General features: G+C 41.7%; 1 protein-coding gene across 6 annotated transcripts in view; it reads right to left on the minus strand.

The window, feature by feature from the left end:
- The window catches only part of dnah7 (dynein, axonemal, heavy chain 7), a 94588-nt gene that overhangs the window by 12014 nt on the left and 55290 nt on the right, over positions 1-27284 (minus strand). For 5 of the 6 annotated variants that reach the window (XM_061691494.1, XM_061691490.1, XM_061691488.1 and 2 more), the window contains 18 exons: positions 26024-26354; positions 24258-24604; positions 23436-23616; positions 23109-23294; positions 21914-22077; positions 21487-21641; positions 16521-16711; positions 13772-13905; positions 12807-13142; positions 12602-12728; positions 11621-11815; positions 9759-9851; positions 7036-7212; positions 5795-5956; positions 4147-4347; positions 3835-3996; positions 1061-1246; positions 302-439 (listed from right to left, as the gene is read on the minus strand). In XM_061691494.1, the coding sequence (XP_061547478.1) occupies positions 302-439; positions 1061-1246; positions 3835-3996; positions 4147-4347; positions 5795-5956; positions 7036-7212; positions 9759-9851; positions 11621-11815; positions 12602-12728; positions 12807-13142; positions 13772-13905; positions 16521-16711; positions 21487-21641; positions 21914-22077; positions 23109-23294; positions 23436-23616; positions 24258-24604; positions 26024-26354 (3466 nt within the window). The remainder of the gene's footprint in view (positions 1-301; positions 440-1060; positions 1247-3834; positions 3997-4146; positions 4348-5794; positions 5957-7035; positions 7213-9758; positions 9852-11620; positions 11816-12601; positions 12729-12806; positions 13143-13771; positions 13906-16520; positions 16712-21486; positions 21642-21913; positions 22078-23108; positions 23295-23435; positions 23617-24257; positions 24605-26023; positions 26355-27284) is intronic. The other variant, XM_061691489.1, reaches the window with a different exon arrangement.

The following is a 27284-nucleotide window of genomic DNA, read 5'->3' on the forward strand; positions in this document are numbered from 1 at the left end:
CAGGACACACAAAAAAGTCTCAAAGACCCATGCCTGAAATTCAACAGAGAGTCCCTCACTTTGGTTTGAAGCCGCCATTTCGGAGCGAATTCCATGCCTCATACTCTTTAAGAATTGGAAAAGATAACTGCCCCATACACCAATTTCACAGATCGACATGATGTTGGCTGGACATGTCTAGAATAACAGAACATACGAAAAAGTCTCACGGACTCAGCCATTTTGGCTTTCCAAAGATCGCTGAGCTTCCCAGCATGTAGAGGACACAAATACTGGTCTCTACTCCAAAAAAAGGATGTACCTGCGTCAGCAAGATGCTATCAAACAGCAGCTGCGTCTCAGCCTGGTCCTTGGTGATGTCGGCGTTGGCATTCATGCCGAAGATTTCCGGCGAGGGGTTGAGAGGCAGCGACTTAGTGTATTCGATGTAACTGTCGTGCTGCAAAAAAAAAAAAAAAAAAGTTAAAAACATTCTTGGTAGAACAACAGGTCGGATGGTTGACATTTGTCATAATGACTATGTTAATGTGAATCCATGAATAAAAGATGTGAGCTCGAAGGGGGCCCTGACACTTGAGAACCCAACGCCAAATGGAACAGAACACACTTGCGCTAACACATACTGTTTGTCTGTCCTTAATGTGAGTGCTTGCCTGCAGTACTTTTCTTCACACGTACACAAATCCGTCCGTGCCACTCGGCCTCACTGGGTTCGTGGGTGAACGGAAGTCTATCCCAGCTGGCTTTTTACCATGGAAAGTGGAGTACACCCTGCATTGTCAACTATGTCATGCCAAAAGATAAGCAGAGCTGCGGTGTTAGCTTGTTCGCTTGTGATAACCAGCACATACTTGACAATGTTGGGCGTTGGGGTGAGTGCAACAAGTAGTTTTCAAGTGTAGTATAATCTTTATCCTTTGCGTATTTTCACCCCCATATGTCACAGATCTTGAAATAAGACACCTGGGATCTGTTTAAATTCTGTAAAAATGTATGAAACTAAATTTAAAATGTACATTTTTAGGACGACTGGTGCTAATTCCAGAACTAATGGACTTACATCTCCTTCAGCTGGTGCATAGTAGAGCCCACTCGGATCAAACTTGTAGTTGGGGTCTTCCACAAGCTTCTGGTCGTAGAAGATGGCGAGGATGGTCCGCAGCGTCCGTCTGTCCCAGTCGTCCGTCACACGGCCGCCGTAGTTGCACTCGCCCGTCATGTAACGTAAGGCATCGAACGGCACTTCCTAGTGGAATTCACGTCACTATCATACGCGTGCATATGCGGTATACGATCAAATCAATATGTGTAACACTCCTTCACTGCCGTGGACGTTTCTATTCGTCAACTGGAATTTACTGCCACCGATGCATATATACGTCAGGTTTTGAACGGGCGTGTGTGGAAGAGGGTCTTGCCAGGCTCGTCGTCTGTGAAACTCAGGTTTGTAAACCACTGTAATGATTAAAAGATGCCTGGAGATGACGGCATTACATTTATTTATGTTTGAGATCAGCACAGGTTTTGAGTAGAAGATAAAGATTTGGCGGGTGACCTTCGCTATATGAATGTGTATTTTTGACATAAGCAGCGTATGTGTTGCAGTAGAAAAAAAGTTTAAAAAAAGTGCGTCACGATCGTGAGAAAAGATGGCGTAGTTCATGGAGTGAATAGAGAACAGCTTGTAAAAAAGCCACTGATGTTCAATTTGAGCCATGCGGTAAGTCGGCGTCGCTCACGTTGAGTTTCTTCATTGTATATCTGTAAATAAATTATTTTGCCATCAAAATCCCTTTTTCAGTCTTGCTTTTCATGTTTTATAGCTTAAGTTGTCACAAAAGCAAAAACATATCAACGTCAAAGTCACTGTTCTGCTGAACATGTTTCTTTTCACAAAAAGCTTGTTTTCTCTGTTTTTTTGGGTCAGAAACAGGTACAGAAAAAACTGTTTTCTGGTGAAAGAAGTCATTCTTTTGGTAAGTTTGGTGCTTATATTGGGGAATATAATATGGGGAACTCTTTTATTTTGGACATCCTTGGCAAAATAAAGATGATTCTGGTTCGGATAACAATAGAAAACATTATTTTAAATAAGTGTAAGTTGTAAGAGAGCAACATAATACACAAATTTGTAATTTCTATAACATCAAGCTCAGCCTTAAGGCCTCTTTATACTCCAGCGCACGCGTGGCCGACAACGCCCACATTGCATCACGTGAGCGACGCATTGGGCCGCGTGGCCCCTCTGCGTCACTTGACGCGCACACGGCAAAAAATGTTGTTGTGCGTAGAATGCTGCGGAGATCATCTCTCGTGATTGGTCCGTTTCAATACCAGCCATAGCGACACCCCCGACTAGGAGGAGAACTGCAGCACACTTTCAAAACAGCGCGCGTGGGTTGCGCTCAAGTATAAAGGCAAACTACGCGAGGAACAGCCGCAGTGACGTCAGCGGAGTCGCCGTACGCACGAGCATAAAGAAGCCTTCTGCAGGCTTTAAAAAGTAGGAGTTGTTGGTTTGCTAGCTGTCAATAAAGTTGTCTTTATTGGCCAAGCTTGACTTCTCTTCAGCATCACAAGCCTCATCGTCTCATATTCCGGAAAAACGTAATATACCACCCATATTAGTCTCAAACTCAATTCTACTAAAGAGTGAACAAAAGCTGAGGGTTTGGCATTTTCTGGAGGCGAGCGCTTAAAAATTGCGGCACTTGAGAATGAAAATGTCACGTCATTAAAAAAAATATATTAAAAAAAAATATATATATATATATATATATATTACGGCGCCATGGTAACGGTGGAGGCTTTGAGAGCTAAGTGTATGAAAATGTCAAAAGGTGTTCTTAAATATTGCTAATGTAAGATCACATGCTGAGAGACTCATTACCATATGAACTCGGAGGATACAAGCACACTAAGCAGAGGTGGCAAAAAGTAGCAGAGTTGGGGAGTTTGTGGGGGTATGAAGCGCTGCTTCTACTAGTAACAATGCTTTTATTAATGTTACACTTTTACCCCTCACACCGCGGGCTCCGCTTCCGCAAGAGAAAGCTGCTCACCTAGTCGCAACGCCGTAGTTTCGCCCCCATCGTCACGTCAACAAACGTGGGACTCGCCATTGGCCCAGCATTATATGGGGGCGGGGGGACAAAGATATCCTTGTAGATGGCAGCGGCGCATCGCTTTGGATTTGAGATCAGCTCAGCTTTTCAGTAGAAGATAAAGATTAGGCACGGAATGTTTGCTTGTCAGGTCGATTAAGAAAGAGGGGAAAAAGACAGAAAATCTTGGAACTCGGATAAGTTTAGGCACCGCACACTTGAACAGAGTATGTATGACGAGAGAAAAGATGACGTAATTCATTGAGTGAATGGTGAATGCCATTTAAAAAAGCCACGCTCGAGCTATGCGGTGAGTCACCGTTACTCACGGTATGTTTCTTAGTTATATATCCGTACGTAAATGATTATTTTGCCGTCAAAAGACCTTTCTCAGTCTTTCTTTTTTTGCATTATAGTTTGAGGTGTCTCAAATGCAAAAAATATTTGCGCAGACATTATTCTGCAAAAAAAAAAAAAAAAAGAAAAATGTATGAAACCAACCCATTTTTTGTACTGCTGGTTACTAGAGAACAGGAAAACTTTTCTTTTAGTAGCTTTGGTGCTTATATTGTCACAGAACACAATATTCTATCAAAATGTTCTAATACTGCTGGCAATGTAAGGAGCTCAAGCTTTGAAAAGAGCTGGGAGTGAATGACCCCTGGGAACTGTTTTCAATTATTTTAAAACTGCATACTCTATTTCAACGTATTGCTATGATGAAATCTACCTCGTGTTGCTCAAGGAACATCAGTAACTGCTGCACAGAGATCCGAAGGTCTGTCTCGTTGAACTCATACGGAATGTTCCACCCCAGTGGTCCAAACTTTCTTCTCTCCTGGGTGAGAGCGTGGAAGAAACACAAGCCGTAGAGGAGTTTCTTGAACACACCCTGGCCAGGGAGGAAAAACACATTATGTACACAAACGAGGATGAGTGGAAGGTGTGGACTCAGATAAATAGGCGAGGATGTTTCCACAGCTGAAGCTGACACCATAACACTCACGCACGCGCACTCACGCATACACATTCACATATTCACCGGCTTGCTGGAGCCGTCGAACCAATTCGGGTCAGAGATGGGATCCATTAAGAAGCATCGAACGATATTGGGCCTCAGGCCTTTGGGAGCCTCGTTGGTCATCTTCACCCCGTTCTGGAGCACGGCCACTGGGAAGGTGGGCGACGGGTAGCTGGTGAGCCACAGCCGGAATTCGGGGTGCGTGGACTCTGGGTTCAGCTCCTGCTCAAAAGGACCGAGACATTAACTCAAATTAAGCAATATATTTGAACGCATCTGAGGGGGAAAAAAACAAAAACAAACGAGATTTACACACATATCTACAGATTGATGAGGATTTAGTTTTTTCGTTGGCTTTTTGTGTTTTTGCAACGTCGCCTCAAAAGGTTACTGGTGAGGAATGGTGCAATCAAGACCGTAGTACAGTAAAACCCCAATATTCATGGGGTAGAAAGTAGTTGAAACTACCGCTAAAAATGTTTAGAACTGCCTATTCAGTGATTTTCAAAGTGCAGTATGAGTACCACCAGTGGTATGTGGGCTCCCTCTAGTGGTACGCATGAGAATCACTGAATTAAATCCAATTAAAATTTACAACTGAATTTTATCCATCCATCCATTTTCTGAGCCGCTTCTCCTCACTAGGGTCGCGGTCGTGTTGGAGCGTATCCCAGCTATCACCGGGCAGGAGGCGGGGTACACCCTGAACTGGTTGCCAGCCAATCGCAGGGCACATACAAACAAACAACCATTCGCACACACATTCACACCTACGGACAATTTAAAGTTGTCAATTAACCTACCATGCATGTTTTTGGGATGTGGGAGGAAACCGGAGTGCCTGGAGAAAACCCACGCAGGCACGGGAAGAACATGCAAATTACACACAGGCGGGGCCAGGGATTGAACCCCGGTCCTCAGAACTGTGAGGCAGACGCTCTAACCAGTCGCCCACCGTGCCGCCTAACTGTATTTTAATGTTGGCCATTATGGTGGAGCTTGGGGAGCTACACATTTTTTGAAGTGGCACTTGGTGTAATATATTAATAGCTTAAACCATGAATAATAAATGAAAATTACTTACAGATTATTTGATTTCAAACAAAAGAAAAAAAAAAACAAGACATGCGACGGCGAAGGCTCTGTATCATCTGCTAACAACCCGGGCTGAACTTAGTTCTTGCACGACATGTACTGTATAGATCTCAGAACAGTCAAGTAAGTATGTATGTAGTGTATATTCAACTAAAGGTCCATGTCCATCTTTTTCCTCTCTAGTAGGACAACAGCACATTACTGGAATGTCCGTGTCTTATTAGTGTTATTTTTTCCACTACTGTATGATATTTTTGCACACTAGCACAACTTTGGCATACTAGTAGGACAATTAGATATTACTAATGAGGCAAAACTACAAGTAGTCATTTTGGCTCTGCTACGAGGGTCCAGGAGGGTACTAGTGTGTGACAAGTGCCTTCTAACTGGGTGTAGTAGTTTACTATTAGGCCTAAAGAAGCACAAATAGTTGAAAATACGCTACTCGTAAAACTCAGTCGTTCTAAGAGCACAGTAGTACATGGACTGGAACTGAACTGGAAATCAGGTACTGTATATATATTGAAAAAAAGCTCAAAAGGCTTGCAATAGTTGTGCGGTGGTGCGTTCTAACCTCGCAGACTCTCTCCAAGGTGGACATCCACGACGTGGCCAGGTGACAGTTCTGCAGAACCACCCAGGTGCCGTCCGCAATACCCGACTCGATCATTTTCATGGCGATGGGACCCTGGCCTTGGCCCAGAGAAAGCGAGGTCAACTTATCCCCGGTGAAGCCCTAAGACACAAGCGCAGAAACTGAGACTTCAGAGCAGGAAATATATTTTTAACTCTTGAATTGGGCCAATGAGAAGTAGAGTGGGCTAACTGCATTTTTTGTTATTTTTAAGGGCAGAGATTAATAGCTAACAGGCAGATCTTTCCAATAAGAACTCATCTAAAACAAGGTTTAGAGTTCCAATTTTGACATATTGGGGGCAGTCCTTTATTGCACTCAGCTCTTTTCCTGATTCATTAGTGCAACACTGGGCCAACACCCCAGAAAGTTAGTTTTGGCCTTTTATTGAAAGTAAGTAGTGCTTTATTTTGAGTGCCACTGCATCTGCATGTTAGTCTAAGTGAGTGTTATTCATCATCTTTCATGAACTACTGATAGACTTGATAGATGTTTGGACTTAGACCACTATTAACCTTAACTAAACTAAACCTTTTTTCCCCTCCAGTCTGTTTTTTCTTTCTTCCAGGCAACCTAGATGATACTGACGAGGATTCAACTTATGAAACTGAAGATGATGACAATACCTAAGTGGTGGATGAAAGCGCAGGCAATATGATCCAACTTCAATTATCATATTTGGCATCATATTTGGCAAAATGCCAAAATCTGAGGAAAACCACAATTTTGGTAAAAACGAGTATCTGGAAGAAGTAATCATCCATCCATCCGTTGCCAGCCAATCGCAGGGCACATACAAACAAACAACCATCCGCACTCACATTCACACCTATGGGCAATTTAGAGTCTCCAATGCATGCATGTTTTTGGGATGTGGGAGGAAACCGGAGTGCCCGGAGAAAACCCACGTAGGCACGGGGAGAACACGCAAACTCCACACAGGCGGGGCCGTGGATTGAACCCGGGTCCTCAGAACTGTGAGGCTGACGCTCTAACCAGTCGTCCACCGTGCCTCACAGAAGTAATCATTGCCATATAAATTAACAAGATATAAATCCCCCGTATTTTATCACAGCCCAAAAACTTTTAATCACTCTCTTGCAAAATAACAAACACTGAGTTTGCCCACTCTAGTTCTCAGTGACTCAAATCTCTTGAGTCTTTCTGCTGCGTCTCGGTACCATTTCATGCCCAAACTTGAGCAGAGCTGCCATGGGGTCAGAGCCTGGAGACAGGATGAAGATGAGAGGTGCACAACAGTGGCTGTCAGTGAAGGTGTTGCTCAGGTTGAAGGGCGGCGCCTCGATGAAGGGGCGACCCAGACTGTCGGAAACAAATTCCTGGACCATGGGAATAATCTGAGGGGAACACCGCAAGAGGGAAATTAAGTAGTGGTGAGCGCTTCTCTTCATTTGGTGGTTCTCTTGATTGCACTGCTTCCAGTACATGAATGTGGATGTTAGATATTTTTTTTGTCCAATCAGATTTCAGCCTCTATGTGTTGCCATGCCAATCTAATCTGCCCCAGGCCTTCACAATCAGTAGTGCTGCTCCATGGATCTTAAATATTAGCAATGGGACTTTCTTTAACCAATCAGATTACAAATTCCCCTCAGGGCCAGAGCGCGGACCCTCGATGATGTCAGCATTTTTCTATTTTCTGACTGGTTGGTCAGAGCAAAACTTCTTACAGCCAGTGTCGATTACTAAAACACACCTGTAGCAATTTGCTGATTTGACTACATTTAATAATCAGCATTTGTGGTGTGTATGTGTTTTATTTTAATTTTGAAGGATTTTGTCATGTTACTGATAAATATTCATCTTGAACTGCTCTAGATTTATGTACGAAGAATAGATGTTTTTTCTCTAATTGTGAGGTGATAGTGGTGACATTAAAACTGGGAATATGTCACATCCACGGAGCTAATACATGGCCCGCAACTGAAATTATGGGTAAAAAAAAAAGGATGGGTCTGGGAGAAATGAAATGAGGAACATATTACTTAATTTTAGCAAAATTATATGACAATAGAACAGGAACATTTGACTTGGCAACATTTCTTAAAACAAGTAAACCTCAAATGTCACAATCAATGTGTTACCGATAGAATTATCGTATTTCTCATTTTATGTAAACTGTACAAACAAGCATATTTTGCCATGATTTGAGATATTTATGTTGGTTACATTTTACAAACCCAATTCCAATTAAGTTGGGATGTTGTGTTAAACATAAATAAAAACAGAATACAATGATTTGCAATGATTTTTATGTTTAAAACAACATCCCAACTTCATTGGAATTGGGGTTGTCGTTTTTGCAGTGCACCTTTTTGCTGTTCGCTCTTCGAGAATTTAAACATTTGCTTTTTTTTTTTTTTTTTTTTGCAGAAAATATCCTCAACCATAGTATTTGCTGAAAGATTAACCGTATTTTCTGACCTTACTCTAACAAGATGGCACCAAAACCCTGGCTAATAGGGAAGTAGTAATTGGTGTCAAGGAAGTATACTGAAGTGATAAATTGAACATGTAAGAGTGTTAATGTTGTTCTCACACTATGAACTTGGTATTTTTCATTTGTCCTTTATACATTGTCCCTGTCCTTGCACTGTATGTATGTATTTGATAATTTTATCTATGTTTTATCTATCCATGTTTTGTGAGTGAGTTAGTTGCTGTGTAAACCAATTTTGGGGCTTTTCATGTTCGTTTTTTGCTTTATTTGTTTTATTTTATGTTCTGGACTACCGATGGAAATCATGTCTATTGATATTGATTAATGCATGTGCACATTGTCCATTAACAAACGACATAAATAAATAATATAAAGCAATATAAAATATTATCTCGACTGAGAGAAGATCTTTGTATATCGGCTTAGTCTGTGTTTTTTGTGTGTATATGTGTGTGTGTTGATCGAGGAAGTTACAGATACTTGGTCATATAAGCATGTACCTGTATTTTGTATACATCTGTAAACCTGTTTTTAAGCCTAATGTTTTAAGATGATCTTGAAGTAATATTGAAAGTGTTTTGGAATACAGTGGTGCCTTGAGATACGAGTTTTAATTCGTTCAGTGACCACGCTTCTAACTCAAAACACTTATTTCATATCTTTAATCATTCAAATTGATGGAAATTCCATTAATCCATTTCAGCTTCCCCCCTCAGAAAAGTTTGTAATGTGTTTTTGAATAAGAATAATAGCACTCTGTAATATTGTACTTTATAAAACCATACAGTAATGGCATTATCAAACAGAATGTAAAGAATTAAACCATATTGCCGCATTTTTTTTGCTTCAATTCAATGGACATTGTGCTGTTCCTCCTGGTGTGCACGCCTTATAATACAAAATAAGGATACACCTGGAGACGGAGGCAACGTCACAACTGCTCAGCAGTAATATTAGTCCTTTTTTGCAAAGGATAAAGAATATTTGCCCGCGAGTATTGGTATTGTTATATTATCAGTCTACATATGTTGTTCAAAAATCAGTTAACCGCCACGTAGATGCTATTCTCTAGCCTGTCTATGGAGTTTCCTGTTATGTGTTAGCATTAAGCTAGCAGACTTAAAGGCTAAGTTATGTGGTTATTTTAATTACACAACAATCTTTTTTTATGTTTAAGTTTACAGTACACTCAAGATGTGGGTGGCAATAAACAAATTGAAGCATTATTTTGGAGGAATTCTTTACTAATTTAGCTGCCAAACGGTTGCTTGATGTGAAGTGAGTTGAGAGGAGTTCACTGCCACCACACAGAGCTCGTATCTCAAATGTTTGCCTGCAAGTCAAAGCAAAAGAAAATTGGCTAAACGACGGCTTGTTTATGGAAAAACTAAGTCGGGGCGGTCGTATCGCAAGGCACCACTGTACTATAAAAACGACAGTGACCTTATCTGATCGGAGACATCGGATCACCAGCATCCTTTGAAATTGGGTGAGCTTCTCCTGCCATTCGTTGGGGAGTGGCATCTGGTGGGGGTTCTAGAGATTGAATGCAGGACAACAAACATATTACTGACGTCGAGCGAGATTTTGTTCAAATCAAGTTTCGTAAGAGATTTTTGAAACATTTTCTATACCACTTCTCCTGTTCGTAGGTGGAGCCTGATAGGAGGAGCCTATCCCAGCTGACTTCAGGTTTAAGGTGGACAACACCCTAGCCTGAAAAGTGTGGGGGTTCAACACTTTCACTGGGAAAAGTGCGGGTATTAAAACACCCACATGCAACACAACTGCAATATGTTGTACCATAACAATTGAAGAGTTCCGGGCTGTCAACTTTTTAAAGGAATTGATCGCTTTATGTGAGGATGGCTATTTTATTGAGCTACTACAAGACGAATCATGGCAATTAAGGCTAAAAAAAAAAAAAAAGTTATTTGTCATGTGTGCAGGTGTGGAGAGAACACAGGTAGAGAGACAAATATGTTGCGGAGGGAGTTGCAAAAGATGTGGCCAACCAGGGGGGAAAAAAAGGCATTGGCTAACAGGCCAGAGCCACACAATTAATCTGAAGATGAACACGGACGATAGAGGGAGTGAGCAATGCTTAGCGGGACATTTTGGAACTATCTCCCTCAGGCTGTTTGTCCACAAGACGGAAACACCTCTTTCGGCTTCCCTGGAGGGACTGCGTGCACAGTGTGAACTTGACTGAACAGCTGTTCTCGCAACTGAGACTCAACCGATGTAAATTCTCCAACTGGAACAAACTGGATTTAATTAGATAGAAGTGTAGGGGCTGTGAGTATGGATTCTAAATCAAAGTGTGTGTGTGTGTGTGTGGTAGTGTGGGTGTGTACCGCATAATATGTGCGCCACATATCGATTTAAGAGCTGTTCGTGCAACCTGATAGTGTGGACGCTTCTAGCAAAATAGGGAATGAAGAGATTTAATTAGATATAGTTGCGGTTCCTTTATCTTTTAAAAAGCCAGAGTGGAATCTCACAGGCATACTTATTCGTTTTTTTGTGCTCTTAACCAACTTTGGTTAAGACACTTTTTTCTGCTGGTCCTCGGAGCACAACATCTAGGGTCTCAGCGTTTAACATCCCGTCGACCCTGCTCCCACCACGCTGCAGTCCTCCATGGCACTAATTCCGATCTCCTTGAAGCCTGGAGCAGTGCATGGGAGGAAACTGAAAAACCAAATCAGTCCTTCCTAATACTAAAGCCCCACCTGGAACAGAACTGCCCCAAGAGGACTGGGTGAAGATAAATCACCTTCGCTCTGGGGTGGGCCGTTTTAACAGCAATATGTGGGGCCTCGCCATCTCACCATCCTGTGTATGTGGATTGGACCCTCCAAAACATTATCCATCAATTGGGCAGCCGTGGCCCAATGGTTAAGCTCATGGCCTGCCACCTTGGGGGACCTAGGTTCAAGACCACGACTGGACCATCCACCAACATCTCCCAGACTCACAGCTGTGGTGTCCTTGAGCAAGACACTGATACCCTGAAATGGTCCCCGGGTGCTTCAGCTGCCCCCTGCTCCAGTGTGTTCCACTAACATGTGTATGTGTTCACTGTGATGGGTAAAATGCAGAGAACAAATTTTGTGTGCATGCATGTTCATGAAAATAAAAGGTGATTCTTCTTCTTCTTCTTGATGAAAACAAAGTCCAATGGCTGCTGGGCCCGGAGGAAATATCGTGATCTGGCTGCCTCAAACCCAAGAATGGTTGTTGGTTTCTGACCAAAAAGTAGAGAAAACGAGGTTTTTGTGAAAATAAACATCGCCACTCACTGGACTGTCGTAGACCTCCTTCCAGATATTCCTGTTTTGAGCCATGTCTCTCCGCAAGCCTTTGAACTGCTCCATAGCGTCCAGGCGGCAAAACTCGTCCCAGGACTTCTTGGGGAGCCACGTGCAGGGGTTGGAGTAGGGGTTGTCCAGACCGACGCCACCCGTCAACAGGAAGTGCCAGTCTTCCTCGTTCACCTACGACATTTTAGTATCCATACTTACACTACTCACATAAAGTTTAAGATATTCAGCTTTTCAGGATGAACATAAAATGTATTATAACCTTTACAGATGAACTTTACTCATTCACTGCCGTGGATGTTTCTATTCATCGACCGGAATCTAAACGTTTATTGCTGCCGACAAATATATTCTCCTCAAGTACGTTTTTCCACGGAGTAATGTGGAACCTGTCTGTGGAAATCAGATTTGTAAAACAATGTAATAACAAACAAATGCCAGGAAATGGCAGGGTTGTATCTATCGCTTTGGACTTGAGAACTGCACATCTTTTAAATTGAAGATTAAGATTAGGTGGTGAATCTCTGCTTGTCAAGTCAATTATGAGGGAGACAAATGTCAACACAGAAGTTGGACAAGTTTAGGCCTGTGACACTTGAACGGAGTATGTATATGTATGGTATTATCACAGTATGTGTCGTGGTAGGTAGTACAAAGTGTGTGTAGTATGTTGCGACAGTGAGAAAAGGTGGAGTGAATGATGAACACCAAGGAAAAAGACCCACTGCGTTCAACGAGATCCATGTGGCGAATCAGCGTCCCTTACGGGGCTTTTTTTTGTTTCATAGTTCGATCAAACGTCTGTAGTGATTAGTGAATTCAGAAGTTTACAGAAGATCAAATTAAGCACCCGTAAAGGTTATGTTGAAGTTTTTCCTGAAATTTAACCCCATGTTCAAATACCTCAAACATTTTGTCAGTTGTGTATGTGAATGAGGCATCTTGTGTGTATTTTCCTACCAACTTCCTGTGCATCAACAGACTGACGCAGAGGCAGAAGGAGAAGAGCAGCTTGTCTTTCTCAAAGAGCGAGCGACACACGTTGACGTAGAGCGAGTAGGTGAAGTGATCTCGCAGGATCTTTAGCCTGGAAAACATGCAACTTGCTACTAAATCTTAAGCGCATAAAATAATTTTGTTTGGGCGTTTCTTGGGTGGCACTCACCTCTCCTCCAAATCGTCGCTCTTGTCCGAGTTGTCTATGGAGCCGATGAAGAGGTTGATGAACCAGGTGAGGGAGTACTGGTACATGGGCTCGATGTTGGCCAGGTCGGCAATGGCAAAGAAGAGGATGGCCGAGTGAATGGCGATGGGCTTGTAGCCCAGGCGAGTCTCGTCGATCTTCACCTCCGTCACCTCGGCCACCGCCTGTTTCTCTGTGATTTCGTTGGCCAGCACCTTGGACTGCGAGAGGATGGTCACGCCTGTTTCGTCCTCCAGGATGTTGCCCTCTGAGGACGAGAGCACCTGGAGAATTTTGTCCTCAATTTCCTTCAGTTGCCTGATTTTAAAAAAAAAACACACACAATGAAGGCAAGTGAAGAAGTGGTTGAAAATGTAATCCACAGACTGAGCCCTGAAGGCAATGAATAACTGACTCACCCAAACAATATTAGAATTGCATATATCAATAGTCTAAACTGTAAATATACGACAAACTATGATCCCATACAATTTTTAGTGAACCCCTGTTACAGCGTGGTATATCATTGGCACCCTCACTATACTGCAGACTTAGTAAACAAGTGAAGAAAAATAAGTAGTGAGAGAAAAAGGGAAGAGGCAGAGATAAAGAGAAAGAAATGCAAAAAAGAAAGACTATATAAGAAAGCCTAAATTAGAAAGAAAGAAAAAAAGCCTGAAAAGGGAAGAAAGAAAGACAAAAAAAAATAAAGACAGACATACTTCCTTGGATCAACTGTATGACTTTGTACTACTTTCCTATTTAGACAGGGCTGTAGCGCCACCTTGTGGCATTTAAGTACATTTTTGAAAGAGCAACAAAAAACACAATTTATTGAGGTTTTTGTGAATGATGAGGATAGGTTCCAAAACTAAAAAATTCAACGGTGATTTTGTAAATAGGGAACAGTGAATGTGCACGGGATTGCAATATTGGCCCTAATGTACCTTTTGTTCTCAGCTCCTTGAAGAATGAGAGCCTGCTTCTCTTCCTCAAGATCGGGCCTCTCACGGGCCACCACGATGCCCAGCAGCTGGTCCTGAATGCCCTCTGGGGTGATCATGAAGTTGAGTAGAGTCACCTACAGCGCCAACATCAACAAAGACAGGATCCATGCTCATCAGCTGGAAAGCCGCAGAATGACTTGAAATGAAAGGCTATATAAATATGCCAAATCAAAACGATTACGAGCAAAATAATCATGAGTTTCACTATGATCTTATTACCAAAAGTACTGTAAACAAACAAAATACAGATGCACACACCAAAAACAATAACAATACATCAGCATGCCTGAATACTTTTTGACATTGGAAATTGTAAAGAGAACGCACATGCGCACTTCCAGTGCATTTTGTTGAAATCAAAACATCTGTGAGCCTATTTTTAAGGCTACCATAATTTCTCATGTACAAAGCGTATTTTTTCCCCCCAAAAAAATGTGAAACGTCAATAGTGCACATTATACATAGGTATAGGGGAAAATGAAATAAATGTTCACATTTTATAAATGTATGCCGCCATATAGAGGTTATGAAAAAGCTGTACACTTTCATTCCAATATGCCACCGCCACCTAGAGGTTATGAGAAAGGTGTAGCCTACACTTTAATTCCAATATGACAGGGGAACATATGACTGCATATATGTACAGTTGTGCTCATTAAGTTTACATACCCTGGCAGAATTTGTGAAAACAAATTTTTTAAATACGACTGATGACTGAACAACAACCATCATTAATTTGTTATGGTTATGTTTTGTTTAATGATAATGCTTTTCTGAAATGCTTGACAGTTTAATTTGAATCCCATTAAAATTAAATTAAATGTGTATCGCCTGGCGCTTCATGTTTTCTTTGAAGAATTGTACCCATCTTACAAATTATGCGTGGGTAGTCAAACATATGAGCACAACTGTGTGTTTTCACATTTACTAAATAAAAGTAGGGCTGTGACTTTCAAAATAAGAGCAGGTAAATAAAAAGAAAGTATTACGTGTTCAAATAAAGTGCTTAACGTCAGAATAATTCTTAAAAAAAACTAACAAAATACAGATAATACTTCATGTTTAGATCATATGGGTAGAAGCAAAATCATGCATTGTAAAAATGCATTATGCATAGGTAGAAGTTTTCCAGACTTTTGAGGTCAACTTGGGCGTGCGTCTTTTACATGGGTGTGCATTATACATGAGAAATTACGGTAATTGTGTAATTTTGAAGGGGTGTATTCCATAATGCTCATCAGCTTGCAATTAGTTCACATTTTCAAAAAAGTTGAGGTATTTGCACAGAGAATAATTTATTTTCATACTGAAAACATTCAGTCTGTGCCAATGATGCCGGTAACGCATTACTCCGGAATTCCACCATTTTGAGTAACGTGCAAAGTAACGCATTACTTTCCCCAGGAGAGTAATCAGACGACTGTTACTTTTTCTAACCAGTATTAGTTACTTTCTGAGTCATCAATATTTCTCAGCAAGTACTGATTCGTGGCTGATGACTCAAAAACCCACAGTCCAGCCATTCAACAGCATTTAATCGTTCACACAGACTGCAAATTTTTACATAAGGAAAAGAAAGGGAGGTGATTGTTCATTCTACAATGCACAGTGACAGTGCAGTACCATAAAAGTGCAAAGAAACGCACAATCGCCACATTATTTTTGTTATTTTCAATGTAAAAATTGTATCTGATTGTTGTTACTTTCATTTATTTATTTACACATAAAGAATACAGTTACTGGCGTGATAAGCGCAATGCATTGTGGGTCATACCGAAGTGCACGGTCATAAATCGGTCATGGAGGTTAAGGACTGTCTCACTGAAAGACTTACAATACTTAACTTGAATAATATTTACAATGAAAGGTGAGAGCTTTCAACTTCATTGTCGTCGGGACTGTGAGCTGGTTTAACATGCTGCACGGCTGACGTCACATAAATAAGTGCTTCTCCCCCCCGTCCATCAACCACAGCTTTGCTAGTTAAACAGTTGCGTAATATGTTCTCCCTCTTCGCATCAAAATTACAATGGTGGGATGCAATGATGTGTATGTGTGTGTGTGTGTGTGTTTGTATGCCCCCAATATCATACCGCCACTCACGTTCACGTACACGCACGCACAAACGCAAGCACACACACACAGTTGCCTTCATGGACCACAATCTGTCAGTTAAGAGTCTTTACAGAGATGTACTGAGAATCGTATGCTTGTTTACGTTTAGGTACTTACTGTACTGTGTTGTTATGTCAAGTCTGCACAAAGTTGCTGATTTAATGTGGCTTCAACGACACTAATATTTAAGTGATTGGTTCATATGGATGTAACTGTAACTTGTGAGGGGTACATTACCAAATAATGGGTACAGTTAAGCTAAGGCTTATTTTGTACTGTGGATAAGTGATATTCCTCCCAATTGGCAGCTGTTGAAAGTAACTAAAAAGTTACTCTTTTCTAAGTTAGTTACTTTTGAAATCAAGTAATCAGTAAAGCAACTGAGTTAATTTTAAGCTCAAGTAATCAGTAAAGTAACTTTTTCAAGTTACTTTTTCAAGGTAACCGTGGCAACACTGGTCTGTGCCAAGTTTACCAGTAAATTTGGTGTCAAAACAGCCAACCACAGGAACTGAAGAAAAGCCTTACTGTTGTAAATACAGCCTAGGCAACGTGTCAAGTTCGCTCCGCTTACCTTGACAGAGGTCTCGGGCAAGTAGTGCGGGTTGCGTAGCTTGGTGGTGATATAAAAGCGAAAGTTGGGCGCATATTCAAAGGTACTGTCTCCCAGGCGGATACATATGGCGCCACCCTGCTTAAAAGTCTGTCTGAGGAGTAGAGGCTCCAGGATGGGGTCCAACTCTTCACCCACATTCTCCAGCAGGACTACAAGAGAAAAGGTTCAATTTTAAAAGGGAGGCCTAGTGTCTTCATATAGACCCAGTCAAGCTTAAAGGGGACATATTACGTGAAAGTGGCTTGTATAAAAAATAGTTGGGTCGCTGGAGTTCCTGCTGACTCAATAAGTGTGAAATGTAACAACAAAGACAATCTTCCAGTTTCGGAAAATTACGTCACGATTCAGCTAATTTAAATAACAATCTGTCCCACAGCAAGTTTCTCCGCCAATGACTTGGATGAAGATCCAGAACCACTTTGAAGCAACGGCCAAACAATGAAACAAGGGCCGGACAACAAGGGCCTTGAAATAAAATCCTGGGTTTCCCCCCCCCCCCCCCCCCCCCCAAAAAATCTAATTTCTGATTTTAATCGATTTTCTTTCCCCCTTCAGTTATAAGAAGGAACCAATGACAATTATATTATTCAAAACTTGTAGAAAGTGGTTCCTTAATTAAACACAACACTTACCACATTTCATTAAAAACATTTTAAATGTTTAACAATTTAGCATCAATAAATTAACACAACTACTCCCTTTGAGATCAATATGTAACAACAAAACAGTCACTCAACATAACATGAATCACAATCAGAATCATCTTTATTTTGCCAAGTATGTCCAAAAAAAATTTGTCTCCGGTACTTGGAGCCACTCCAGTACAAAAACAGTCAGTCAATTGACAGAACACTTTTGGGACATAAAGACATTGAAGAAAACAGTTATTGAGCAATAAAGGGCTGCTAGTTATCTGGTAATGCCGGTACAATTCTTTTTTTTTTTTTTTTTTTTGACAATTTTGCAAAACGATGCACTTAGAGCAGTTTGAATGACTACTAGAGAAATAGTCCTGTGCAATGACCATTGTGCAAAGGGCGCCGAGACTTCAAGGAGTGTATGCAGTTTAACAACAGATATACAAATAGTACAGCGTGGCAAGACTACTACAGTGAGTGCACAAGTAATGTATAATTGGCCCGACAGAAATGTGAAAACAAACTCTAGGCAAAAAAAATGGCAGCATGTTGCAATGGAATTTTAGAATAGCTGTTTAAGAAGTTGATTGCAGGAGGGAAGAAGCTGTTGGAATGTCTGGTAGTTCTACTTTGCATTGATCGGTAGCGCCTACCTGAGGGAAGGAGCTGGAAGAGGTGGTGACCAGAATTTTCCGAGAGGATTTTGCACGCTCTTGTCTTAGTTCTGGTAACGTGCAAGTCCTCAAGGGTGCGTAGGTGGGTACCGACAATCTTTTCAGCAGTTTTGATTGTCCGTTGCAGTCGGAGTTTTGTCATTTTTTTGTAGCAGCACCAAACCAGACTGTGATGGAAGAACACAGGACTGATTCGATGACCGCTGTGACTGCCTCACCAGCTCCTGTGGCAGGCCGTGCTTCCTCAGAACACGCAGGAAGTACATCCTCTGCTGGGCCTTTTTGAGGAGGGAGTTGATGTTGATTGCCCACTTCAGGTCCTGAGATACTGTAATTCCCATGAACTTGAAGGTCTCGACGGTTGACACAAGGCATCTGGACAGCGTGAGGGGCAGCTGTGGTGAAGGATGCCTCCTGAAGTCCACGATCATCTCTACAGTCTTGAGCATATTCAGCTCCAGGTTGTGTCGGCCGCACCACAGCTCCAGCCGCTCCGCTTCCTGTCGATATGCAGACTCGTCACCATCTTTGATGAGGCAGATGACAGTGGTGTCATCTGCAAACCTCAGGAGTTTGACAGCTGGGTGCGTTGAGGTGCAGTCGTTCGTGGAGAGAGAAGAGCAGCGGAGAGAGGATACAACCTTGGGGTGTCCCAGTGCTGATGCTGCATGTGGATGAGGTGGCCTCCCCCAGGCTCACCTACTGTGTCCTGCCTGTCAGAAAGCTGTAAATCCACTGGCAGATGGCAGGCAAGACGCCGAGTTGGAGAAGCTTGGAAGAAAGGAGTTCAGGGATGATGGTGTTGAACGCTGATCTTAAGTCCACGGACAGGATCCTCGCTTAGGTCCCTGCGCTGTCGAGGTGTTCTAGGATTAAGTACAGTCCCATGTTGACTGCATCATCCGCAGACCTGTTTGCTCGGTAGGAAAACTGCAGGGGGTCCAGCAGGGGGCCTGTGACGCTCTTGAGGTGGTCCAGCACGAGACGTTCAAAGGACTTCATGACCACAGATGTCAAGGCGACAGGCCTGTAGTCATTTAGACCAGAGATTGTAGGTTTCTTGGGGACTGGAATGATGGTGAACCTTTGGAAACAGGATGGTACTTCGCACAGGATCTGTGTGAAGACTGGAGTGAGCTGGTCCGCGTAGACTTTGAGGCAGGATGGGGACACGTGGTCTGGGCCTGTCGCTTTGTTAATCTTTTGCTGTTTGAAGATGCGTCTCACATCCTGTTCATGGATGGTTAACGCAGTCAGTCAGAGATGTAAGTGTGGTCGGTGGTGTGGCTGGGTGGGTGTGGGGTGTGAAAGTGTCCTTTTCAAATCTCCAGTGGAAAGTATTCAGGTCGTTGAATAATCGAGTGATTGCCTTCCACCATGCTCCTTTCTTGTGATAGGTAAAATATTGTGAAATAATTCTCATACATTTTTTTCTTCCGTGCAATTCGCTTTGATTTCAACAGTCTTAACATACACTTTTTTATCAGACTGTTTGTCGCTCATTGTCTGACGGTGCAAACCCGAACCAATTTCAAATGAAAGTGTAAACAGTGCTCGTCGGCAGGCTATGGAAGCCACTTAAGGGGGAAAAAAATATTTGGGATATATTGGATCTGACCCAAAAAACGATTTATGGATTTAATCGATTAATTGCCCAGCTCGAACTGAAACACTACCATGTCGAAGCCAAAAGGTAAGCAGAGCTGCACTGACTTTTGTTGGTTGGACATGTTAGCGTTAGATAACAGTGTAAGCTTCTGATAAGCAGCACATACAATAATACTTGATTGCTCTGGTAAAATTAGTGTATGAAGTGCTGCCTCCATGATTAGAACATGATTTTCTTGTCTTTACAGGCACTCACTTTTTTTCCCCCTCACTCTAGGTTCCGCTTTCCCAGGTAGGAGCTGCTCACCTAGTCGTAACGCCCTAGCTTAAGTCCCAGTTGTCATGGTACCAAAAGCTGGACTAGCCATCAAAACAAGCAATATTTGTTGATCCTAGGGATATTTTGATGAAACTATGTTACAGAGATGTTATTTCGACACCTGAAAAAAAGTATTAAATTATGAAAAATATCTGCAATATATCTCCTTTAAATACACTTGACTAACATAACAAAAACCGCCAGAATTAATATGATTACTATTGTTGTGCCAATGTATCCTTTGTCTCACGGTGTAGTTATAATCCAATTTATAATCCAAAAGTCTTGCGATGTCTCTGTTGCCTGCATTCAGATTCGTGAGTAATAATGAGAAATCAGCGACGCAAAATAAATTATTACAAATGCTTTTCATTGTGTGAATATTCATGCGGATCCCCATTAAGTATGATAATGCTGTTCTCATGTTCAGAACATTAGCACTGTCTATAAATGACGGAATGCCTCGAGCTGGCCTGCAAAGCTTTTTAAATGGCATTCAAAGACAAGGATGACTGAAGTTGACAAGCTTTTCCTCGCTGGATAAACTAGGTCAGTCCATCACTACTGTTACTATTTAATTTGTGTATGTAATAAACACAGGCCTCGTTTATGAAGCCACAATGCTGGAAAATAGCCGTCAAACAAAAATACTTGATTGGCTTCAGTATAAACACATCGCAAATAGCAAATAGCAAAGCATAACAGACAATTTAGAGTGCAGTGATTCTCAACTCGTGGGTCGGGACCCAAAGGTGGGAGCCATTTTGGGTGGGTCACGGACCAGTAGTAAATAATTTATAGCATAATAATTCAGGCGCTTTGGCCTGCAGTCTTCATTTCCTTAAAAGACAGACTATTGATGATACACATTCCTAAAAATAAGAGCTCAGTGACAAGATATACGTTTTTGTACATGCATTATTAGCCCTATCCTTTGGTGTTGCACATGCACACACAATCACTAAGTTTGGTCAGCAAACACCTTCTTCATGAAGTCATTTAAGTGAATAAAGCAAATAATGTTTTTGTAGGGCCCAATGCAGGTATTGTTGGTTTCTGGCCAATTAAAAATTTAAATGGTGGCAGGTGTGTGTCGTCTCCCATATATTATTATTTTATTTGATGTTCATGCTCTGATTTAAAAAATAAAAATAAATAAAAATAAAAAATAAAAATCAGCAGTTACTCACAAGTTACTCTTTACGTGAGTAGTTTTTTCATTGAGTACTTTCTTACTCCTACTCAAGTAAATTTTTGGATGACTACCTTTTACTTTTACTTGAGTCATATTATTCTAAAGTAACAGTACTCTTACTTGAGCGCAATATTCAACTACTCTACCCACCTTGGGAACAGTTCAAAACCAATGATTTAGAGTCTTTAATTTTGTCGAGAGAAACAGGGTAGACCCTGGACTGTCAATCAATCACAGGGAACATATTGACATATAAACAATCATTAAAAATTACACTTATAGGTACATTAATTAAATTTTTGGACCCACACTTCTAATGCATTTGTATGACTTTATTAAGGCATTTCCTCATCAACAAATCTTAACAGAACAGAAAATCACCACTGTGGTGAACAGTGCCCCCAAAAGGAAGCTACAAAAACTACACTGCAATAGACCTGGTCCAAAAGCCGAGGTACTGGTCGATAGTGTACATGTACATCACGTTCACCTGGCGTTCCAAACTGGATGCAGTTCTCCAGGGTGCGAACAAAGCCAGGATCACTCAGTTTAATGATTGCCAGGCTGTTCACCTTCTCCATGTTTTTGACCCACTTGTTGGCCTGGCCCTGGGGGTCGATCATCAGAGGCCACCGCCTGGCGTTGCTGTGTATATATACACACACAAACACACAGACACACATAAATTCAAGCACACACAGTGAAATAGTAACATTTTGAATATCAATCCCGGAACTAACACATTCCAAAAGCATGCATGTTCATTTCACTGAAGACTAAATTCTTCATAGGTGTCTATTTGAGTGTCAGTAGTTTGTCTGAGGTCGAGTGCAGGGTGTACCCAACTTCTCTCACCGAGGATCAGCTCAGATAGGCTCCAGCTCATCTGCGACTTGAATGATGACTTTGATACTCACGAGATGATGATCCCATTATCGATGGAGAAGCCGTCTGTCGGGAGGCCAGCGATGGTCCAGGCCCGAATTTTGACTTGCTCACCCAGAGAAGACGTTAGAGTCATGTTGGGTGAGGAGGGGATCTCTTTTTCCTTACATCTTCCTGACCACTCATCTATCTGCTCCTGGAGAAAAACATATGTACACCATCTAGGCCCACATTTTATATTACATTACTTGTTTGAGTGTTCTCTACACAAATGTAGTGTCCTTTCCTGACTAGATTACTGCATCCCAACTGTTATTTTTGTGACATGAACAAATTTAATCAATACAGATCAGATCAAGTGCACTAGTTCTTACTGTCCTCGTGAGGAAACAATTTAATTAAAGCTATTAATCTCAATTTAGCGTTTGCCCATCTGTTTTAGATCCCAAGTAGGAGTTCAAGATCTGAAATTTGCACACATCAAACCAAAGTGACAGACTTTCTGCTCAAATTTCTGCTCAGACATTTTCCTGCATCCTGTTATGATACACATCCAACCAAATTCATGTTGATCAGTGAAAGCGTTGTCAGGGGTTAATTTTCGCTACCTTTCCAGGGTGCACCACTAAGGCAATTCGTCCAAAATGTTTGATCCAGACCAAAACGGCCCACTTCCTGTTCCATGGGTCCTTGAGCCTTATTTGTCCATCGTGTTATAATAGACATATGCACCCCATTTTGTGTCGATCGGTGAAACGTGTGTGCGGGCCCACTTTCTAAAAACACTACCAGGCCTGGAATTCACTCAGAATGGCTGCTTCAAACTAGAATGGTTGACTTCCTGTTCAATTTCGTGCATGGGTCTCTGAGACACTTTCGTGCATCCAGGTGTGATAAATATGTCCCTCCAATTTTGTGTTGATCGGTGAAACTGGTGTCTGGGGCTGATTTGTTGTATAATTTTCCAGGGTGCATTTCTCAGGCATTTAGACCAAAATGGGTGATTCAAACCAGAATTTCGAACTTCCTGTTCAATTTCAGGCATGGGTCTTTGAGAATGTTTGGTGAGTCCTGTTATGATAGAAATGTCCACCCAATTTTGTCCCAATCGGTGCAACTATTGTCAGGGACTAATTTTATTTTTCTTTCCAGGCGGTGCTGCTGAGTGAGTTTTGGGGATTCGTGTTGGGCACCCCTAATATACATCCCTTTTCAGTGCCAACGTACCTGTCTGAAGCTGGAGGTGAACGCTCCCAAGTAAGCTACGATGCCTGCCGAGATGAGGATATCTCCAGTCAAGTTGTCATAAAGTTTTCCAAGCGTGAGCGCCATTTCATTCCAGCGCGTCTTCTCCCCGCCCAGGCCGCCGATGAGTTGCGTAGCCCGCTCGAGTTTCTTTTTGCACAAATCCACCTGGAGGAATCATTTGTAGGAGTGCGGCCATAAAATAATCAAATGAGTGTGAGATCAACTAAAGCTCGTGCATGACATTATTCAGTCAATTATTGAGCCGAGAAGCCATTGCATTTGCTAGCAGGTGTAGAAATAAGGAACCTGATTCTCCAGTTCAATTTTCTTCTTTTTGTTAGCATCCAAAATCTGATTGAGTTTAGCCACTTCATCCTGCACTTCTTTGAGGGCGGCTTGCTTCTTCTGCAGTGCTGTCATGGCCACCTCGAGCTCCGACTCAGCCTGGGCCAACTTCTCCTTCTTGGGAGCCACCACCTTGGCAACACTGCAGGACACACATCTCACCCGTCATTGTCTCACTTTTCAGTTCAATTTGATCATACAAAGACTAAATAAGGAGTTTTCCCTCATTAGTCCAAAAATATGTATGTTAGGCTAGGGTGGAGATAATTGGGCCGATTTTCGAGCCTTTGACCCACCAGATCCTAGTCACCATCGGCCTGATTATTGGATGTCTCTAAAAGGTTATCCTGAGGGATTATCCTGTGTTGTGGGGTGTGTTATTAGTGATTTTTTTTCCTCCTAGATCTGCTCGGAAAACAGTCTGCGCCGACAATTGATGTTTAATACTTAAAGTGGTGTGTACACATACTGATGATCAGGCTGATTTTGAACCTGAGCGATTATCCAGTAGTGCGGGGTGTGCAATTAGTGATTTTTCTTTCCAGATCGGCTTGGAAAACTGTTGGGGCTGAGAATCATAAATAATAAATATGGTCAATAATATGATGGTAATTACTTTTGTTCAACATTTGTCTCCCAAAGTTACTTAGTACAATCAAACAATGTCCTTTTCCAAAGGTCAAAGACAAAACCATTATTCCCAGGTACACTAGCCCAGGTTCCCCCTTACCAAGCTCGTCAGACACATGCAAATGTCTTCAACAGGAACTGTCCACTACGTACCCGTCATACTTGTCCATGGCGCAAACCCACTTGCACAGTCCCTCGGCGGCGGTGGACGCAGTCCGAATCTTCTCAGGTACGAAATCCGGGTTGCTTATGTATCTTTCTCGGATGACGGCCATGATGTTGACGGGAATGTTGTCCCTGTCGAAGTCCTTCAGGCTCTGCAGGAACTTGAGGTCGCTCAATAGCTTCTTGGCGGGACCCCAGTAGTCTTCCACTTTTTTCCCGCTACCTGACGGGTCAGTCACACGATCCGGCTTCATCTTTTTCAGAATGCAGATTGCCTCCATGACCAGCTTGACGCCGCTGGGGGGGCTTTTCATGGACTTGACCAAAGTTATATCCTGAAGAGAAAGACAAAAGATTTATTAAAGTAAAATGCAGATATAAAAATATATATATAAAATTTATAAAATATAAATTTAAAAAAATGTAATATATATATATATAATATATATATATCCATCCATTTTCTGAGCCTCTTCTCCTTACTAGGGTCGCGGGCGTGCTGGAGCCTATCCCAGCTGTCATCGGGCAGGAGGCAGGGTACACCATGAACTGATTGCCAGCCAATCGCAGGGCACATACAAACAAACAACCATTCTCACTCACAGTCATGCCTTCGGGCAATTTAGAGTCTCCAATTAATGCATGTTTTGGGGATGTGGGAGGAAACCGGAGTGCCTGGAGAAAACCCACGCAGGCACGGGGAGAACATGCAGACTCCACACTGGCGGGGACGGGGATTGAACCCGGGTCCTCAGAACTGTGAGGCTGACGCTCTAACCAGTCGGGCACCGTGCACCGTCCGTTCTCGTTCTCGTTCTCTCGTTCTCTCTCTCTCTCGCTCTCTCTCTCTCTCTCATATATATATATTTTTTATTTTTTTTTTATAAAATTTATATCTTTATAAAACCATTTGACTAGGATGGAAAAAGAAAGGCTGGGCAAACCTTTCAGTTCAAGGGTTGCATTTGATTTTTTAAATGGACGGATGGGTCAGTTCGGAGACTGAAAGTTTATAAAACAGTATGTTTAACAACAAATAGTACATTAATAATAAAATATAAATTCATTTTAATTTTGTTATTCTTATTAATTTAATCATAATTTATTATCCAATTATTTGATAATATACAAAAATGTAAAATCATGTAACCAAAAATTGTTTCATGCAAAGTGCTGCATTAAAATGATGAGCATTCCCCCTTTAAAAAAATCATTACCAGTAATGATTTAATTATTAAATAAAATACAGCGTAAAATTGTTTATTAAACTTTAATTTGACGCAAAATGGTTCATTTTAATCATAAAATAATAATGAATGTTCATTTTGTATTCATCATTCATCAGGAAGTATATGCAGCAATCCCTTGTTTATCGCGGGGCTTAGGGTACAGACCACCCCTAAAATAAGTGTATTCCGCGAAGGAGCGACCACGCATTTTTGTTGTTACTTACATGTTAAAGCTGTATGAACCTCCCGAAACTCTTTTTAATCTTCCCCACCCCTATCAACCACTACCAATATTATCATAAACTGTACACTATTCCTTTTAATGTGTTATACTGTCATGATTTTTGCTTTTTTTACAGTTTTATTGATTTAGGCTAGGAAGCATTTATCACAGAATAATTACAGCATACACACAAAAATCCAGCAATATGGCAAATTATGCGTGATATGAACATGAAAAAATATCCGCATTGCACTGAATGGCGCAACAGGTAAATCGAACACTGTAATATGCCAGACTCTTACATTTTGCGTGAGCGTATCGAGCGCAGACAGCGCCGACTCCAAGATGGGCATGGTGACGGCCAGGTCGGCATCGCACTCGTCTTTGATGGCCTTGGCAGCCATGGCCTGCTCGTTGGTGACGGCCTCGTCCATCTTCACCACCTTCTCCGTTTCGGCCGCCTCGGCGGACTCGCGCTCTACCTTGATAACCATCTCGTCCACCTTCTTGCACGTCTCTATCAGCTGCGGCTGCAGCGCCTCCAGCTCCACCTGCATGGTGGCCACCTGGGACGCCGCCGACTCCAGTTTCTCCAGACCCACCACGTAACGACTTTTCTGCATCATCACTTCACTGGACACACCGGGATGAGAATGACAATTTTACAGGCGAAATAATAATGTCATATGGCAGCGACAAAACCCTAATTGGTATGTAATATCATAAATTAGTCAACATTGAACAGAACTGTATCATTTCATATTTAACAGAACTGTTTTTATTATATGATGCTGTAAAAGCAGCTTATCAGGTTTTATAATGACATAAACCAGTCCAAACAAGCACACTGCTTCTCCTCATTAATAAATGAGAGAGAGACAGAAATAAGAGTTTCTGCGCGCCTATGAAGCAAAACGAAAGGTTCGCACAATTATAAATAAACCGTCCCACGCCTTGTTACCTTACTTTGCTGTATTAAATCATTCACTGTCACACCATTTTTATTTGTAATCGTCCTAAACCAGTCTATGAATTGTAATGTTTGACCAGCAAGCTAAACTGTTAAATTAGTTAAGTATCTTTGTGAGTTTTGGAGTGATGGATGACGTTCGACGTCATTGTTTTCTCTTTAATGTGCGAGTTGCAAACCGTGCAGGTTGCCATCCTCTTTTTGCAGACTTGGTCAACATAATCCTTGAATCCAAACTTAAGTTATATTTAGAGCTCCTTCCATCGTTGTTCATGCAAGCGGGTACTTCACATTGGCAAGTGGACAACAACGCAGACTATGTTGCCAGATTGGGGCAAATGACCCCCCTAAAACGTTTTTGTTTTTGTTTTTTAAAGGCAAACTGTCTTGATTCAAATGCTTAATTCCAATTTAAAACGAGATAACTTGTCAAGTTATGTAGTTCAAGTCAAAGTCAAGTCTCTTGGCTACCAAGTCTAAAGTCAAGTCTTAAGTATGTGGCAAGCAAGTCGCAAGTCATAAAACTGGCAACTTGAGTCGAACCGAGTCAAGTCGTTTGACTTCTCATTTGACCTTATCGACGTGGCAATCAG

This window comes from Phycodurus eques, chromosome 12, assembly GCF_024500275.1.
Source record: "Phycodurus eques isolate BA_2022a chromosome 12, UOR_Pequ_1.1, whole genome shotgun sequence".
In the NCBI taxonomy this organism is placed as follows: Eukaryota; Metazoa; Chordata; class Actinopteri; order Syngnathiformes; family Syngnathidae; genus Phycodurus; species Phycodurus eques.